The sequence below is a fragment of the Gastrolobium bilobum genome, unplaced genomic scaffold (assembly GCF_033153095.1).
Source record: "Gastrolobium bilobum isolate Gb01-03AN ecotype WA unplaced genomic scaffold, APGP_CSIRO_Gbil_v1 utg881, whole genome shotgun sequence".
Taxonomy (NCBI): Eukaryota; Viridiplantae; Streptophyta; class Magnoliopsida; order Fabales; family Fabaceae; genus Gastrolobium; species Gastrolobium bilobum.
Window position 1 is genome coordinate 42,279 of NW_026898866.1, and position 18,964 is coordinate 61,242.

The window sequence follows — 18,964 nt, forward strand, 5'->3', positions numbered from 1 at the left end:
GGGATTTCATATTTTTTTTAAAACGACGTCGTTTTTTTTTTTCGATATGTGAAAATAAAACGAATCAGCGATGATAGGCATTATTAGGGTTTACGCTTGCAGTACCTAACTTTACAATTTAGGGCTTGAAATTGAATTCATTGTTCCCACTCATTTATGTTGTGAGATATTTAGAATATATTGGTATTGGTTGTCTTCAATTTATCAAGGCACAAAGAGCTTGAAATGAGTTTTAAGGAAACACCGAAGAAAGCCGGTGCTCCCCAAATTGTTAAGCTGGACACGGCATTGAAATTGGTAAACATTTTTTGTCTTTTTTTGTTTTTTTGCCCATCTTTCTATGAACGGAGAATAGGGTTTGTGTATTTTGTGCTTGTCAAATGGACAGTAATTGTTTTGTGGTATTGATGGGCAAGAAAGTGTTGATTCATGTAAAATAAAGAAAGACATGTTATAAAAGCACAAGGTATTGCCACTACCCACTAATATTCAAATAGGCTCATGATTCATGACTCTTGAGAATTTTTTTGAAAGAAATATGTGAAATTTTTGTTGATTATGTTGGATCTCAGTATGTTTACAGTATGTGAAATTTAATTCCTTATCTATATTCCCACCCTCATTCTCAGAGAAAAAGGAAACAGTAAAAAATATGTTTACATCCAAATGTTGTCTCAAACTGGGGTGAGCGGAAAACTCGTAGAGCTCCACTCTTGCAATTGGGTCGTTGCGATTCCGGGTTGGATGTATTTTGTACCAGAACCGGTGACTCACTTTATACTCCCTTTCACGCTCATGTCACGGCGAGGTGCTACGGAACAAAAAACCGCAAAATCTGATCCAATTTATCGTAATCGATTAGTGTTGGTTAACCGTATTCTGAAACACGGAATCTTGTCTTCAAATTCTTTTTTTTGCGCAAAGCTTTTATTTTTCATAGTTATATAGGATAAGGTAGGAGGGACTTTCATCAAAATATTATGAATTTTTTGGTGCTTCTGGTAGTTACTTGTCAACCATTCTGATTGGCAGGCTGAGGTATGGGTAAATAATATGAGCAAGGGTACAGATGATGAAACAACAAATGCGGATATAGAGAGTCGACCTTCTAGGTCAGTATAATAACCACTACCAGTTTATTGTTAACCGTTTGACTTCTGTAAATCCATATGATGTACCTAGTTGTCTGTCATGATGACTATTGTTTTAGTTAAATTGTAACATCACATGTCTTTGTAGGCTTGGTCTAGGTGCAAAAGTTTCACGCCAATCCAAAGTTGGTCCTTCAGATGACCCTGTTGAAAGGAAATTGTATGCCAAATTAAATGCTGGAAAAAGAAAAGCAGCCAATATTGCTAAAGAGTCTACCACAATTGCAAGAGATGTTCTGGATGACTATGAAGACGATGAAGATGTTGAAAGCAGAACTAATGCATTTGCTAAGAGGAAGGCAACAGTTCCTTTCACCTCATGTATACTAGGAAATAAGAAGAAGAAGTGACATTTACTAATATGAGTTGTGTTTTTTTTTTTTTTACTTTAAGGCTGAGTTATATCACTTATTTTGCATTTGACTTGTTGACATGTTGGCTTCAACCTAATGTAACACATTTTTTTTTAAAATAAGGTCATTAGGCATTTCATGGAATGTAGTTATACACTTGAGTAAATAGGTGAAAGTAACTAGCTTATAGCCTACCCAATTGGCATCTAACTTACCTTAGGAGTTACTTGATGCGGGATTGATTTTAATCTTATCATCAATATTTTGACTATCTTTCTTACTTTCCTCTCCAGGTCTCAAGGATCTTCATTGTAACAAGAAAAAAAGGAACAATTTTCAGAAAGAAATGTAGTTTGTATATATTGGTTTAGTTTGACATATTAGCATTTGAGCATATATACCCTTTAAGTAATTGATACTAATTTTAGCAAAGTATCGGTGCCTCTTGCTGGGAGACATACATTGCTGGTTTCTTGTATGCCTTAAGTTGTCTTCTCCATGATGTGATGTTTAACTTGGTGGCACCTAAAATTTGTAGTGTAGATTGGTAAATCAGGTTTACTGATCATTCCTCCTTGAAGAAGAAGGGACAATAATATGAAACCAAAGAAATATCTGAAAACTATTTCTAGATCAATTTCTGGATACAGTACAATTTAGTGAACCCCGGCAACCAGTGCGCTTTTTTTATTATATTTCTACTTTTAGTTTAGAGCTTAGAGACAGTAGAACTACTTAAAACATGAAAGTTCCGGATCTTGTTTTTAAAAATATGGTTTTAACTTTTAAGAACATAGCAGATAGGCTCCTCAAGGTTCTAGTGCAGGAATGCTCACCAAATTTGCTTCTGGAGTACTCAGGGCTGAAGGAACAGAAACAGGACTTGGTCGCCCAGACACATTGGTATGACTTTCTAGCTCTTCAATTTTCTTAGTGAAGGAAGAAGAGTGAAAAGGGGATGACAATGGAGATGATGGTTGGTTCTCTTCTGTTATTTCCTGCAAAAGAAACAAATGATAGTTTAGTCTTTAGATAAAATCTTACAGATATAGGGGCTTTCCAAGAAATCTTGAGTTAGGCCTTTTGTATAAATTATTCCCAATTATACTTATGGCATTGTTATCAATTTATCCATAAATCAATTATTTTTTTTTTTTTTTTGATAACATAAATCAATTATTTTACATAAAAACATAATGTATAAGTGACATTCCATTTTCAAACATTCAGAACATCTTACACCATCAGGAATTTCTGAGATATCATGATTTTGGTCCTTTCCAGTGATGAAACCATTGGGATCCGAGGATGATTCTAAAACACTAATCTCTTTTGTAAATTCTACATTATCTGCACAAAATTTAGGAAAGGATAAATATAATAATATATGTAAAGACACGCACACACACACACTAAAGTTTATCATAGCATCTATAACTAAATCTTGTACTTTGAACATGGTATCTTCAGTAACTATCTCATATCTAACAGGATAACACAGGCTTCTGCTGTATCAACAGGACAGTGATCATGTGAGAAATTCGATTCTGATTTTAGTATTTGAGCTTTCATCACTTATGCTTGACTGCTTCTCTGAATTGTTTGTTTCCTGATCCGGATGACCAATAAAGTGGTTTGGGAGCTAGAAAGCACCGACACGTTTAAAAAAAAAAAAAAATTGCGTGTGGGTGTCTGACACGTGTTTGACACATTGTCAATATTTTGGGATATGCGGTCAACGTTTTGATACGTGTTTTTGACACACGGTCAATTTTTTTTTATACGCGGTCAACATTCTGACACGCATCCGACACATTTTTTTTTTTTGGTCTAAATTTTATTTTATTAACTAAAAAAAATTTAATTTATAAGTTTAATTTTTTCTATTATGGAGTTTGACATAAAATTGACAACGTATAAAAAATTACTTTTGCTTTATATTTATATTATGAAATTTGAATATTTGATTGGTTATATGACTTATTATGTATTGTTATATGTATTAAATATAAATTATATTAAATATATTAAAAATATTATTTAATATCAAAATATGTCATGATATGTTAAAATATGATATTTTTTAGAATTAACATGTCGGAAAGTTGTGTCGGTCACGTGTCGGTGTTGGTGCAACATAAGACAAATTTTCCTCATTGACGTCCAAAGTTTTATGTAAAGTAGAAAGTCTTGCCTGTGCAATGACAAAATGACGCTCCAAATCCCTTCCCGGAGTTCCAATAGTAGAAAAGTTGTACTCAGGAAGAGATAGTATTCTCCCGAGGGATTTGGGAATCTGCCTGCTTGAAATGTCCGTGTTCTTATCTCCATTATGGAGCATCTCAACCAAATGCTTCTTACTTGTCCTAGATCCTTTATTTAGACCCAAATAACATTTTTGACAAAGTCACTTATGTATTCGTTCTAATTAATTATATGATACAAAATAAATATATATTATAACAATGAAACACAAGAAACATTTATTACATGCTTTCATTTTAATTACTTGTACACGTCGAACCAACTAGTAAAAGAACAGATAAAAACAAAGCTATGAATCTAATAGTTACAAAGGTCTATTCTACCTTCAAAGTAACAAACGATTTAAAAAATATTAAAACACAATTATTGGACAAGATAAGGTTTATAAATTCATCCCCAAAGCAACAACAAATATTATTGTTGTTGAATATGCCTATAACAGTTCTTAAAATGTCTACTGAAGAGTCCAGATAACAGCAAATCTCGATACAAAAAAAATTTCGACTTGCATGGATTAGAGTCGATTATATTTAACATTACCTTTATACTTTTACACAAAGGTAACTCAACTTGTGACCTTCATTTTTTTTTTTTTGTCATTTTGTTTAGTAATTTTCTTTTTATTTCTTTCAATACATAAGTAATATGGCTTTTTTGTATGTGTGTTTCTTATTATCATGCATAAAGCAAGATATTAACAGTTGGAAAAAAAGGGGAAAGGGAGGGAGAATATTTTTGTGCTTTTTCATGAAATATTAATGTCCCCGTCATGGAAAAATAATACATTCCAAAAACACATCTCTTTTCTCGACAAAAACAAATTTCTATGAAAACAAAAACAAAAACTTGAACCATGGGGAGAAATATCAGTTTAAATTCTTAAAAATAACTTACTAGTAGTAACACAGGATGTAGGGAATAGATTCCCCTCATATTGTTGAGATATATAGTCTCTCATTGATTGGATGGGCAACCAATGTGGGACTATATATCTCAACACGCCCCCTCACACAAGAGGGCTTGAAGAGTGGACAATGCAACAGGCTCAGCCTACCTGTGCTAAGAAACGCCACAAGAGAAAGTGGGGGGCGGCGAGACTCTGATACCATGTAAAGAACCTTGGGATACACCACCCCCAAAAGCTAGCTCAAGGGGTGAAAGTGTCCAAAGCCTTATAAAGGCCATATTAGTTGCTCATCCAATCAATGTGGGACTATATATCTTAACATATATTGTTTCAATATAATTATTTCAATATAATTATGTCATGTAAAAAAAATCAGTTATTTATTTATAAATAATATTTAGCAAATAAATTATGGGTTTGATGTTTGTCCTTTTAAAGGACATAAGTTATGTCATTTTAAAAGAGAGATAGACACAAGGAATGAAAATAATGGGAGAGAAAGTGAGTGATTTTTTTTTAATTTAAATTATAAATATATATTATTTTGTGTCTATCTCTCTCTCTCTTAAAATGACATGACTTTATATAATTTAAAATGACAAAATTTGAGGTGAGAGCATGTGTTCGAATCTCCTCAGTACCACCTTTGGGAGGGGTTTAAAGCTTTAATCCTGGACCCGCCCCGAATCGGATTAGTTGCGAAATAATGAACCGATTGGAATATTTTCAGAAAAATGAAAAAAAATTATATTATTTGAAATGACAAACACTTTTCCCATAAATTATTATTCCGTCTTTATAATTATGATTATTGATTTATAAATAAATATATAAATTTTGTTACATGATATAATTAGGTTAAAACAAAATATCCCATAAAAACAATATAAAGACCATTAGTTTAATCACAATTATAACCTAAAAGGTACATACACACATATTTTTGAGAAAAAATGTGTGTCGGAAATAGACATATTTCGACATGCGATCAATTTTTTTCGACATGCGATCAACGCTCCAACACATTCTGACACGTGATCAACGTTTTCTGGCACTCATTCAACGTTTTCCAACACGTTTTTTTAATCATATTTTTAACTAAACATGAAAAATTAATTTATAAATGAAATATTTTCTATTATGAAATTTGACATGAAAAATTATTTTTGCTTTATATTTTTGTTATGAAATTTGAATTTTTAATGGGTTATATAACTTATTACGGACTGTTATATGTATGAAATGTAAACTATATTTTTATATATTAAAAATATTAAATATTAAAACGTGTCCTAACATATTGTACTTTTATATTTTTTAGAATTAACGTATCGACGTGTTATGTCGTGTCTCGTGTCGGTGCAATATAGATTATAACTCTGGCTGAATTACAAGAATTTTTTAGGAGGATGTATTGGATTAGGATTTAAAAAAAAAAAATTGAGATAAAAATCTTATAGATTTTAAAAGACTATTTATAATTGAAGGGACTTTAAAGACTTTTTTTAGAATCAAGATTTTATAAGACTGGATTTTAAAGGATTTTAATAGAATTTATAAGATTTGGAAGGACAATATGGATTTATAATATTTTAAAAAATCATATGAATTTTGAATAAACATTCAAATTTACAACAGTCAATAAAAAAAATAACAAAGAAATGCAATGATATTAATAAAAAAAGTAAAACATAATATAATTTTCTCAATCAGTAAAACATAATGTAATTGTTAACAAACATTCAAAATTACTAAGCAACAACTCCACATATCTAAACCTATACTAGTCCTCCACGCATTAACATTTTCTTATTCATGCTCTTGGGTTTGATCAATGAGTTAAAAATTATTTTCTTCATTTGGTATTAGAGCTATGTATATATGATTATAAGTTCCAAATTTTTTTATTTATCAAAATAATTCTAAATTTACATATAGAACCTAAAGTTCATGATAGAATTCCATTTGAAAATATTTGCAATTGATCTTGAAAACTTTGGGATTTTTATTCTACGTGACGAGAGTTTTCTAACCATATATCATATGTATATTTTTATTGAGTATTCTAAGAAAATTTCGAATATGAATATCTGGATTTTATCACATGAAAGTTTATAAAATTTCTCAAATTATTTTCAATTGAAACCTTAAATTGCTTTGGGGCTTTTGAAAGATAAGTCTTTAGTTATCTATTGTCTATTGACACAAAAATTGTTTGAAATCGTTTTACATAGCGAAGGAATTTCTTTTATGAATGTATTATTATAAAATATAGTGTTCATATTATGAAAAGTTTTAATCTTTCTTTAAATTGATATTGTTTCAATGATATAAAAAAAAAGATTGGTTTAAGAGTTTTAGTTTCCCTATTGTTTTCCCATTGTTTACGTTATTTTTAATGCAAAAATCACACATTTTTGTGCCAAGAAAAATTGTAACTCATAGTTTGAAAAATTATTTTTTTAACTTCCAAAAGCTTTAAAAAATCTACCGTTTTTTAGATGGATTATAATAGAATCTTATTGATTTGTTGTTTCTGGATTGTTTTATGATGAAAATCGCTCAAAAATTTGTTATTTTTGAGCTTTAACGAAAAGCCTATGGTGAAACCTGATTTCGAGCGGGCCAATCCGTCAAAAGAAGAAGGAGACCCTATAATAGAGAAATATCAAGAAATCATAGGGATTAAGGTGAGATTGTGAGAGAAACATCCTATTTATATTTCTCATTAAAAAATCTCACGACCAATAGAAAATCCATTAAAATCGTCATATTTTTTAATACCACAATATCATTTTTCCTTTGTTTAAAATATTAATTGAATACCAACGAATTTAGACAGACTCTAAAATAATCCTTTAAAATTCAAATCGAATATCAAATAACTTTTTTTCAATCTTTTAAAATCTTAGTTGAATACCAATGAATTTTTTTGTCCAAAAATAATCCATGAAAATCATTTAAAATCTCAATTCAATACAATCCCTAAAAAATAAAAGAAATTGATCGCTAACGGCGGCGTTTAGGTAACAAATGCTATATAACTGGATTAGGACAAGTAATGATCCCTAGATCTAGCACTCAGTAGCTGTAGCCATCGCAACTCATAGCTCGTTTTCAATTTCAATTTCCAAATCCGTCGAACCAGCGTCAGTTGCGTATTTCAGTAAGTTAGTTCTCAAATCCTTCCTTGATCCTTTTTTTATGATTAAATGCGAAAACGATGTCAATAGTAGTTGGATTTTCTGTTATTTGTTCTGTTTAGGTTGTGTGGGTTTTTCAAAGTTTTGAACGTTTGTAAGGAATAGTCAAATTTTTAGCTCTATCAGAGGGTGGTGGATTGAATTTTTTTATTTTTCTTATTTTTATTTTTATTTTTACTCTGAGGAATACCATTACCAACTGGGTAGTATCAAGTTGATAACTTTCAAGGTTACCAGATATTCCTACGTATTATTATGATTATATTTGCGGCATTATAAGGGAAATATGTAAAATAAGTTGAGTAGTATGTCTGGTATTTAGATAATGAGATTTATGGCCTTACCCCAATACACTGTGAGATTCTATTCTTGCTTGGTAATTCAGCAAGCTAGATTTATGGTCAATGATTTTATCATATTGTTCTCTTAGCATGACAAACTCTTGGGCTCTGAGCTGGTGGTATTTTTTTGATCGCATTGCTGATCGAAGTATCAAATCCTTTGACTTCTTGTTGCCATTGTTTACTCGTGCACTTGTTCTAATGGTTTATTATGCTTAGTTTAAAACTGTAGAATTGGAGTAGGAATCACCAAAAACCATGATAAATTATCTTCTAGTTACACGTGGTTGTATGTGATTGTAGGGACCCTATTATGTCATATATTGTTTTTCCCTTTATTCAAAACGAACATTAAGAGGACTGAACATTTTCATTTTTTCTTAATTGGGCCGCGGGGAGGGGTGAAAACAAACCAAGTTGTTTGGATCTCTTGAGAATGATAATGAACAGAATGCATTGTTCAATTTCTATAAATACACTCTTAACTGTTTTGCTTAGTTGATGTTCTAATTAGGACTATTGTGTAGTCTAGAAATTATAGCAACTACAAATTTTTCTTGTAATTGTCTCTTCAGTTTCTTGATGCTATTGATTGGACTAGTTTGGTGTGCTAAGGGTCAGTTGTTGCTCCACATTCCTTTTAGATTCCCTAACAATGTAAAATGAATTTCTTCTCAAATCTCCATTCCTTCCTTACCAAACAGAGCCCGAATTCTCATATCTCATTTTTTAATCAATAAAGAAAGAAAATTGACATTCTCATACTAATACCAAGATATGTGTATAGAAGGCCTGAGCTTGTTGTCCGAGCATCATTTTGGTGGATTATTTTTTTTATTTTTTATTTTTGTTTAGGTTCATGTCCTGTTTTGGTGGACCACTAGGCACTGATCTTTGTTCTTCAGTGAAATATTGAATGGTCTTTTAGAGAGATTTTCTACTACGACTGTTTATTCCAATACAGTTGATGCTTGCCTTTTGTAGTTTATTGGTTCCAAATAGATTTTATCATTATAACTGTTTGTGGAAATTTAAAAGTATGGCCATCTTGGAATTTTCCTATTTCCCAAGTTAAGGGCTCTTTTCAAAAATACAGGATTTAAGTCTTGTGACTTATTATACTGGCACATATGTTATCTCCTGCTTACTATTGATAACTTCTACTTATCTTCCATGTAAAAGAAAAGAAAGTGAACAAGATTAGAATCTGTTTTTCCACAGCCCTGAAATTGAACACCAAGAGTAAGGGCTTTCTTTACCTGATCAGGGCTACTAAATTTGCCCTTTCTGGTGATCACTGAAACAGAAACCTCCATTTACTGACAAGATGTTTTCACATTTGCTATGCATATAGTTTGATCTCAGACAAATAGAATCTAAAATGCATTTAGGATTGAGTTATACTTCATTTGTGGATTATGTAACATCTGATAAACAATGTGGAAAGAATGTGTATTTTCATGTTTCCATGAGTTCATCCTAGGTAACTGAGTTACTGCTGTTTGTATTAAGCTTTGTATATCATAATTCCATGAATATGTTCTGCTTATGTGCAGATTTTTTATTTTCATTTTATTTTTTAGAAAAGGGGAAGGGGATTGGAGGACAGGAAAGAGATAGGGAATCTGCTATTTTGGATTCTTGTAAATGAAGCTATTCTAGTTTATTTAAATTAAACACTCATCTTAAACTAATATGGAACCGTTACTTTTTTTCAGATAGGCTGAGAAAGGTTGGTGCAAAAGCCATGGTTCTTGACTCTCTTTTGTCTTCCCCCCATAGGAGGTCACCATCATTCAGAAGGCAATTACAAAGAGATGAATTGGGTAGTTGGTCAGCCCTTGTTCAGAGGCACCGCTTCCTTCTAACAGCTCTTGTTTTGCTGACTTTCCTATGTACTGTTTATCTTTACTTTGCTGTCACTTTGGGGGCTACGAGTACCTGCACTGGATTGACTGGAGCTCAGAAAGCTTCATGCCAATTGAAGCATGCAAAGAACTTCATGGGTAAGGGTAAATTAAAAATTTTATAATATTTTATAGAGAGCTACATCATACCTACCTGTTGCTTGAATTAGTGTTTTTAAGCTCTAGCACAAAAGAGAACGAATGTAACCTAAACAGAGAAAAAGAGAAAGGAAAGAAAGAAGAATAAACTTAGAATTTGTGATCACCTTCTTATTGTTTTATGTAGCTACTAGCTAGTAATTTATTCTTTGTTGTCTATCACTAATCCAAGTTGTACCAAATTTAAATCTGGATCATTTCAGTTCTTCATTAACAGTCTATCTCAACTTTGTATATTATGAAAATCTGTGATATATGGGTTTTGTTTTCATGTATTTATTGGAGCTTTTGCTTCAGACGTACACTTTTAATATTTTATATAAGGGGTTTGCATTCATCATTTAATATGACACAAAAATAATTTCTACACACACAACATTTTGTGGGGCCCACACTTTTTGAAGCAAAAAAAAAAAAAAAAAACTACGACACGCAAAATGAATCTCTATAACATTACACAATCACTTTTCCTACAACATAACTCTTATAAATTTTTTTATATAAATATAATCAATTTGTTGCATTGTTGACAACTTTAGCTAAACTAGCTTTCTTATAAAAATGGCAAAAATTATTGGGCCCAAACCCAAATTTTAAAGGTGGCACCTATCTCTAATAGCAGCAAATGGTAGACATCTATGGAGAGTGCAAGCATTGGTTGACATCTATCTTGGGAAATGATTATTGCATCAAAAGGATACTTCATAAAGTGGATGTGGGGCATTGAAAAAAACCATTGAGCAAATAACATTATTGCTATATCTTTCCTCTGCACTTTATTTTGGCGTGACCGGTTTGTCTTTTCAATAAAATAGGTTAATGCAAAAAGAAATCAAAACCAAAAGAAAATCTCAATGTAATGGTTTAAATGATAATCATATATGGTTTGATTTGGTTTTCAGCATTTGTGGGGTTGTTTCAAACCAATGAATACTCCTACAGGGCTAATAGTGGATTATAGGGTTTCATATTTAATTAAAGGCATCTTATAATCCCCTAAATAAAATGCTACTAATTTACTTTCGTTAAGCTCAAAACTGTCTTATATTAAATAATTTATTAAAAATGGTTAAAAAAAACTTAGCCCAAAACATTGAGATTTAAGGTCAGGACTCGTTTGGATGGACTTATAAAAAAAAATTTCTTTATTCCTTGTTTATTTTAGAAGGATTTTTTTAGAAAAGTTAAATTTTTTCAAATTTTTTTTAAAAAAATAGATTTTCGAGTTTTTTGTGATTTTTTTTAAGCAAATATCCAAACAAATTTTGTAGTAGAAGTGTTTTTTTTTTGAAGAAAAAAGAGAGTAACTTTTGGATTAAAAAAATTGCTCATGCAAATGGGCCCTAACTGAATTGCAATCTGATAATAACTAAAGTGTTTAAATTTTTTATTAGATGAAATCATAATAGGAAACATTTTAAAGAAAACCTAACATACTTTAAAATCAACTAATTCTTTTTTAGAATGTGCAAATTTTATTTTATTTTTTCAAATGTTGGCTAACACTAATAATATTTTGAGTACTAAAATTATATTAAAAAAAAACCCAAACTTCAAAATATGTAGATTAATACATCAGGAATACAAAAGGTTGTAACCACATAGGCATGTAATGCAACCTAATAACACCTAATAAAATTAGTCATCTGCCATGTAAAACATGTGTTTTACAACATATACTTAATTGTTATCATAATCAAATTTGTGTTTAATTTATATTGATGTTAGTAAAAATTCTTAATTATCAACTTAGTTATACTTTTTTAATTAATAATATGTGAAATAGTGTATTTCGGATCAAACTTAAACCCATCAAATTTTTAATAGATTAATTTTAATACATAATTAAAATGAAACTTTATTAGTACTATTATCTAACTATGCATTGTTAAATGATTAAATAAATTTGATTATCAAAACTACTTGAAAATCAATTTTTTTTTAGTGCACTGACACACCATCATAACATAAAGAAGATGATACCAAACAACAGTAGCTCAGTTAGTACTAAAGGAACTGAGTAAAGGGAAAGAAAATAGCCTTGGTTCAATTCTCACATATCACCTTTGTTAAGTGTTAAAATATTTTTATTTTTGACGCGTTTCATGCTTCAAATTAGTCCCATAACTAATTCAAATAATCAAAATTTATAAAAATATCTAAGGGAGTCAATTCATAAAAAAATAATTAGAGTTGAATTGACTAAACAAGAGTTTATAATAATAGTTTATCAAATTTCGAATAAAGTTTAGAACCCATCTTACATCATTGCCACCTATTCCATCACCACTGGCTAGCAAACTTACGTGGTTCAAAACTAAATTCGTTAACTTTCACCGAACAACAAATCTCAACTTTATTCTAATATTATTGATACATAAATATAATATATGGAAAAAAATATTTGTCATTCTAAGTTGAACTACTGTATTTTGGTACTTTTTAAAAGAATAAAATATATTTTGGGTCTTTAACAAATATTACAGGGCTCAATTTAATCTTTTAAAAAAATTGATTTATGATATCTTTGAAATTTAAAATAGATCTATGTTAGTCATTTTGAGGGACAAACATGGGTTTTCTTAGAATTTCAGAAGGACCACAATTTTGATTAACTGGGTCTATTTTAATTTTTAGAGAGATCACAAGTCGGATTTTAAAAAAAAAATTAAAAAGGGCTCGTTATTTGTTTATAGGACCCAAAATGTACTTTACTCTTTTTTAAAAATTTTATATTCCCTCTTCAATGAAAATTAGGAGGAGAGAGAAATTAATAGTATTGTAGAATAGAAAAATATAAAAATTACTAAAACACAATAATTTCACTTAAAATAACAATATAATTTAAAGTAACAAACACGTCTTCCATTATATATTTATTTAAAATTATGAGTTTTGTATGTTTTATAAAAAAATAAAATGAAAACTAATCTATAAATAAGGCCAAAAAAAATAATTTTTAAAATTATATGAAAGGGCAGGATATTGTAATAATCAATTAGTGTTACTACAAATATTACTACCAATCAATTTTACCGTTAGATCAATTATGTTGATCCAACAGTTATATTTATTTCAATCATTGTATGGTTATGATTTCTCATATTTAATACTTTATTATTATTATTTTTTGTATGGTTATGATTTCGTTCGTATATTTAATGCTTTCAAATTAAATATAAAGAATCATAATCATACAAAGATGAAAATAAATATAATTATCAGATCCACATAATTGATTTAATGATGAAATTAATAATATTAATAATAACATTAATTAGTTGTTACAATATCGCTTATATGAAATAATGTATAAATTTTCTTTCATGCTTTCCCATTTTTGTTGATGCCCCCGATAAATATAGGATATCACGCAATGCCCCCAAGGCCAAGCAAGACGACTCGGTATCAAAGGGTGAAAAGGTCATAAGAATCCCAAGTCAGCACACACCTCCCAAGATAACAAATATTCTCTCTCTCTCTCTTCCCTCGTCGTCTTCGTCACCGCCCTAACTAAAATCCAATTCCACCCAAAATCTCCAAATCCACTCTTCAAAATCCCCAAACCAAACTTGCTCTTAAAACCCTAATTCGATCACCAAAGAAGAAAGAAAAAGCAGAAGATCGATGTGGGCAGCTTCTTGCCTGGCGTCATGCTGCGCGGCCTGCGCATGCGACGCTTGCAGGACCGTCGTTTCAGGGATCAGCCGTCGTTCGGCGAGGATCGCGTACTGTGGCCTCTTCGCCCTCTCCCTTATCGTTTCTTGGATTCTCCGTGAGGTTGCTGCTCCTCTCATGGAGTCCATCCCCTGTAAGTTTTTCTCTCTTCAAACCCTTCCTTTTTTTTATTTTTTAAAAACTTCACTTGTGTTCTTCAATTGATTTGTTTTATCTTCTATCTCAATCGGCAATTTCGCATGAAGATCTTTAAATTGTGTTTTTCCTCTCTGCTATGCCATATTCCTTTTTTTTTTTTTTTGAGGTTTTATAATATATTGATTTATTCTTGAATTGGAGTGCTGTGTGTGACCATTGCTCTTTTAATTTTTAAGGGTTATTATTATTATTTTCTAATTTTTAATTTTGGTATTTTACTTCCTTGAAAAAAAAAATCTGTATAATTCCTAATTTCCTATTTACACATACATTGTTTCTTTTTTTTATTTCTTTATTTTTTATTTCACTGAGTTTAAGTTTTATTGCTATTTAATTATCAGTTTTGGTAATGTTACGATATTGATAATACACATGAGAGTTGATTCATATATATGGTGGAGTTAACGAAATACTTAGATGAGGATAATGTCCTCTTATTATGTTCTTGAGGGTGAACCTAATGTACTTTTGTTAATGCTGCAGGGATCAATCACTTCCAACATACTCCTAGCCGGGAATGGTTTGAAACAGATGCAGTTCTGCGGGTTAGCTTGGGAAATTTTCTATTTTTCACTATTCTGGCAATTATGATGGTTGGTGTAAAAACCCAGAAGGATCCTCGTGATAATTTGCACCATGGAGGTTGGATGATGAAAATTATCTGTTGGTGCCTTTTGGTAATCTTCATGTTTTTCCTTCCAAATGAGATTATCAGCTTTTATGGTAAGAACTTCTTCCTATATATTCAAATTGATTCCTTATAGTTGATTGCCATGCATGTTAAGCTTCCTGTACTGCTAGCAAAATAAATTGCTTTAGTCTTATATTGGGGCCTATATCATACTTCATTCAGAAACTATATAATTACTATAACTTTATAGAGTACCTCTAAAAAAGTCTTCTTCATGCCTCTATACTTGTATTAGCAAGGAAACACGGACACTTGAAAAAACAGGGAGAGTTGTGTCCGATACGATCCGACAAGCTTCGACACGCTCCGACACGGTGTCTGACACGCGGTCAACTTTTTCGACACGTTGACCATTTCGACACGCGAATTTGATCGATCGTGTCCGACACGGTCAAATGGCATTTTCCTAAAAACAATTTTTTAAAAAAAAATTATATTTTAGAAAAATTAAATATATTAATAAAATTAAATATTATTAAAAAGAAATAAAATTTAATAAAAACTTAATCCTATCCTGAAAATGTAAAAACGTAAACCTATTCTTCTCTGATCTCTCTCTGCCGTCTCGCGTCTGCCTGCCTCTTTCTCCTCTCCTTCATTATCGTATGGTCTCTCCGTCTGGTCTCTTTCTCCTCTTTCTCTCTCGGCTGTCGCTGTGGTCACTGGTCTCTTTCCCTCTCTCGCTGAGTCGCTGTGGTCTCTTTCCCTCTCTCGATGAGTTGCTGTGGTCTCTTTCCCTCTCTCGCTGAGTCGCTGGCCTGTGGTCTCTTCGATTCTGGTTTGAATTTTTTTTTTTTGTTATATACTGGTTTGATTTACTGGTTGCTCTTTTGATTTATTGATTATATTTTTTTCCTAGTAACAAAATGGTGGTCTTATACTAAGCCCAAAAAAATGGCCCAATAAGAGAAATTTCTTCTTTGTTCAGATTATTGCATACTGAATAACTTCTAATTTTACCTTAGAAGGCACCTTAATAATTTATCTCTTTTTTTGTTTATTTATTTTAGACCGATTGTATCAAAATGTATGAATAATATTGTTTGGAAAATAAGTGTTAGGTTTGGATTAATACTTGCGTAAGAACTGATCAGAATTTCTTCTTGTATTTCGGGCAATCATAGCCATTGCCTTTTTCTTTTGTGTCGAATGTATGAGCGTATATGCATCAAGTGAAGAAAATGTCACCTTCCATTGTCACAGATAATATATAATAGGCATGTGAAGTGAGTGATAAAAATAAACGAAATATATTTTTCTTTATTAGATCAATATAATGGTATTATGGAAATGATTTTTTTTGGTTAAATTGATGGATATTATTAGTTTAGTTTTATTTTTTTGTTAAATTATTGAATATTAAATGAAATATAAACTATATAAATTAAAAATATTATTTAATATTAAAGCGTGTCCCAACGTGTCGAAATTCATATTTTTTTAGAATTGACGTGTGTCGTGTCGTGTCACGTGTCGAGTCGGTGCTACTTAGTGTATTAGAGCATTTGAATCATAAGTGAAGTTTGACTACCTGAGATTTATGAGTAGATTGAATCAAAATTTGCGAACTATGATAACATTATTTAGTTAATAACTTGACCCTTTTCATCATTGGAATTCTATGAATTGGAAGTTTTCTTTTTGAAGAAGTTACTTCCTATTTGTCACCATATTTGTCCACATTCTTCTTATGGAAGTATAATGTTGACACAGTCCACTGAAATAAAACTGTCTTCTTGCTCATGCAACTTTATTAATGCACTGCCTGGGGTTTATTGGAAGATGAAAGTTACAGCTGGAATGAAAAGATTACTGTAGATAAACCATAGATTCTTTAAACTAACTTATCTTAACTCTTAATTGTTGGATGCTTTGAGTTATTGCTTTGAATTGGGGATTGCTTCTCTTAATTAAAATATAGGTATAAGTATCATCTGATCATTCTATTGTTTTCCTTAAACACCTAGTGTAGTGATTAGCAATTTTTTTCTAATCTTAACATCCAAAATTTTAGTTTGCTATTCAATCTTTCAGTAGGCATGGCAGGATCTTTAAGTTTGGAGATGTATCTTATAGAAGCTCTATATTTTTTAAGATACAAAAAAACTCTTCCATTCTTAAACAGATTTGGTTGAAAGAGAAATAAAGTAGATATGTTTTTTCCCTTTGCATTTGACATGTAAATTATGTCATTGTTTATGATTATGATGAATTATGTTTATATGCAGAAACAATATCAAAGTTTGGCTCGGGTATGTTTCTTCTCGTTCAAGTTGTGCTGTTGTTGGATTTTGTTCATGGATGGAATGACAAATGGGTTGGATATGATGAACAATTCTGGTTCGTTTTAGGCTTTGCTATTATATTTAACTCCTGTAATATAGTTTCCTTTAATTGACATTATATGTTTGATCTATAATTTCAGTATTTGACTATTTATTTATTTATACAGGTATGTTGCTCTATTTGTTGTTTCACTTGTTTGTTATGTGGGTTCATTAGCATTCTCGGGAGTTCTCTTTCACTTCTTCACGCCATCTGGACAAGACTGTGGACTCAATATCTTTTTTATTACTATGACCCTGATTCTCGCATTTGTTTTTGCCATAGTTGCTTTGCACCCTGCAGTAAGTTCATTTATTTATTTTCTTTGGTGCTAACCACTATTCATTTGTAGAATGTTAATTTGCCAATTTTGTCTCTATGTAATGACTTGTCATTGCTTGAAAGTTGTAGATGATACATATTCCACTTTTTTTAACTTAAGGACATGGTGAAAATGTTATTGTATAGAAGTTCATATATAACCTGTTATTTGTTAAATCTGGTTTATTATCTGCTATTATGTTGTCTCCGTTCAATGTTTCTTATGGATGTGAACTTGGTAAAGATGGGCGTTGCAATATTTATTCCTGTCAGCTTGGGATGTATTTTTATAAGCTTGGCTTGAAGGATTAATTGCTGTAACTTAAGTTTTGTTTAGTTAGGAATTAGTTAAATTCTATACAGCCTATATGTAGACTATTCATTACTTGAGTTGGACCCTTGAGGTTTTTGAATTATTTTCATATACAGGTAAATGGAAGCGTTTTGCCTGCTTCAGTGATATCATTATACTGCACTTACCTCTGCTATAGTGCACTGTCTAGTGAACCAAGAGATTACGAGTGCAATGGTCTTCACAAACACTCAAAAGCTGTTTCCACTGGCACCCTTACTTTGGGTTTAATTACTACTGTTCTATCAGTTGTTTATTCCGCTGTCCGTGCTGGATCTTCTGCCACGGTGCTCTCCCCACCAAGCTCCCCTCGTGCTGGTAAATTCTTAAAATCCAATATTTCTTTGTTGTGTCAACTGTCAAGATATGCTAAATTCAATTTATTTGCCTTGAAGCTGATTTTGATTTTGGATTTTGGTGCCTTGAAGGAAAAAATGATTCGTCATTTTGTATTTGATTAGCATCAAATTATCAAAATTTGCCAAATGCTAATACTGGCAGCTTGCCATTTCTGGTGATTCTGCAGGAAAGCCTTTACTTCCATTGGATGGAAAGGAGGAAGCAGAGAACGACAAAGCGAAGCCAGTTACATATTCATATTCCTTCTTCCACTTGATTTTCTCCCTTGCTAGCATGTATTCTGCAATGCTTCTGACAGGTTGGTCAACCTCTGTTGGAGAGAGTGGGAAGTTGGTTGACGTTGGGTGGCCTTCAGTGTGGGTTCGGATTGTCACGTGCTGGGCAACTGCTCTGCTATACTTATGGTCTCTCCTAGCTCCTATCTTCTTCCCAGAAAGGGAGTTCTGAGGGGGACATGCTCGTTGCTTTCAAGGTTCTGAGGAATGTTGTGTGTAACCTAACTATATATTTTGTCGGAGTTGTGTTGCTTCTATAATATGTTATACGGTATGCATCTATTTCCATATACATTTGAAAAAAGTGTCTGTTATGAATGAAATAATTCCAAGTGGTATGTTTTTAATTGTATAGTGAAAGATTTGTACCCTCAATATATCTATAATTGTCCATATGGTCTGTTCCTGCTTCTTCCAGGATCACCCAATTTTACTGTCTGCACCAAGCAAGCAAAAGACCATGTCTTCTGGAAAAATA

General features: G+C 31.3%; 3 protein-coding genes across 4 annotated transcripts; all 3 read left to right on the plus strand.

Annotated features, from left to right (window-relative positions):
- Positions 1-103: 103 nt before the first annotated feature.
- On the plus strand, positions 104-1,656 carry LOC133284864 (uncharacterized). The gene is made up of 3 exons (XM_061481985.1): positions 104-297; positions 1,033-1,112; positions 1,240-1,656. The coding sequence occupies exons 1-3, from the start codon at positions 226-228 to the stop codon at positions 1,499-1,501; spliced, it is 414 nt and encodes a 137-aa protein (XP_061337969.1). The 5' UTR covers positions 104-225; the 3' UTR covers positions 1,502-1,656.
- Positions 1,657-7,755: 6,099 nt separating this feature from the next.
- On the plus strand, positions 7,756-10,532 carry LOC133284867 (uncharacterized). 2 transcript variants are annotated; one of them, XM_061481988.1, is made up of 2 exons: positions 7,756-7,846; positions 9,939-10,532. In XM_061481988.1, the coding sequence occupies exon 2, from the start codon at positions 9,968-9,970 to the stop codon at positions 10,250-10,252; it is 285 nt and encodes a 94-aa protein (XP_061337972.1). In that variant the 5' UTR covers positions 7,756-7,846; positions 9,939-9,967; the 3' UTR covers positions 10,253-10,532. The 2 variants fall into 2 exon arrangements, with proteins under 2 accessions (XP_061337972.1, XP_061337971.1); XM_061481987.1 differs by having other exon boundaries at positions 7,763-7,842.
- Positions 10,533-13,721: 3,189 nt separating this feature from the next.
- On the plus strand, positions 13,722-18,906 carry LOC133284827 (uncharacterized). The gene is made up of 6 exons (XM_061481937.1): positions 13,722-14,097; positions 14,646-14,885; positions 17,082-17,193; positions 17,306-17,480; positions 17,929-18,169; positions 18,378-18,906. Exons 1-6 carry the CDS (start codon positions 13,914-13,916, stop codon positions 18,656-18,658), a joined length of 1,233 nt encoding a protein of 410 aa, XP_061337921.1. The 5' UTR covers positions 13,722-13,913; the 3' UTR covers positions 18,659-18,906.
- The last annotated feature ends 58 nt before the right edge of the window (positions 18,907-18,964 follow it).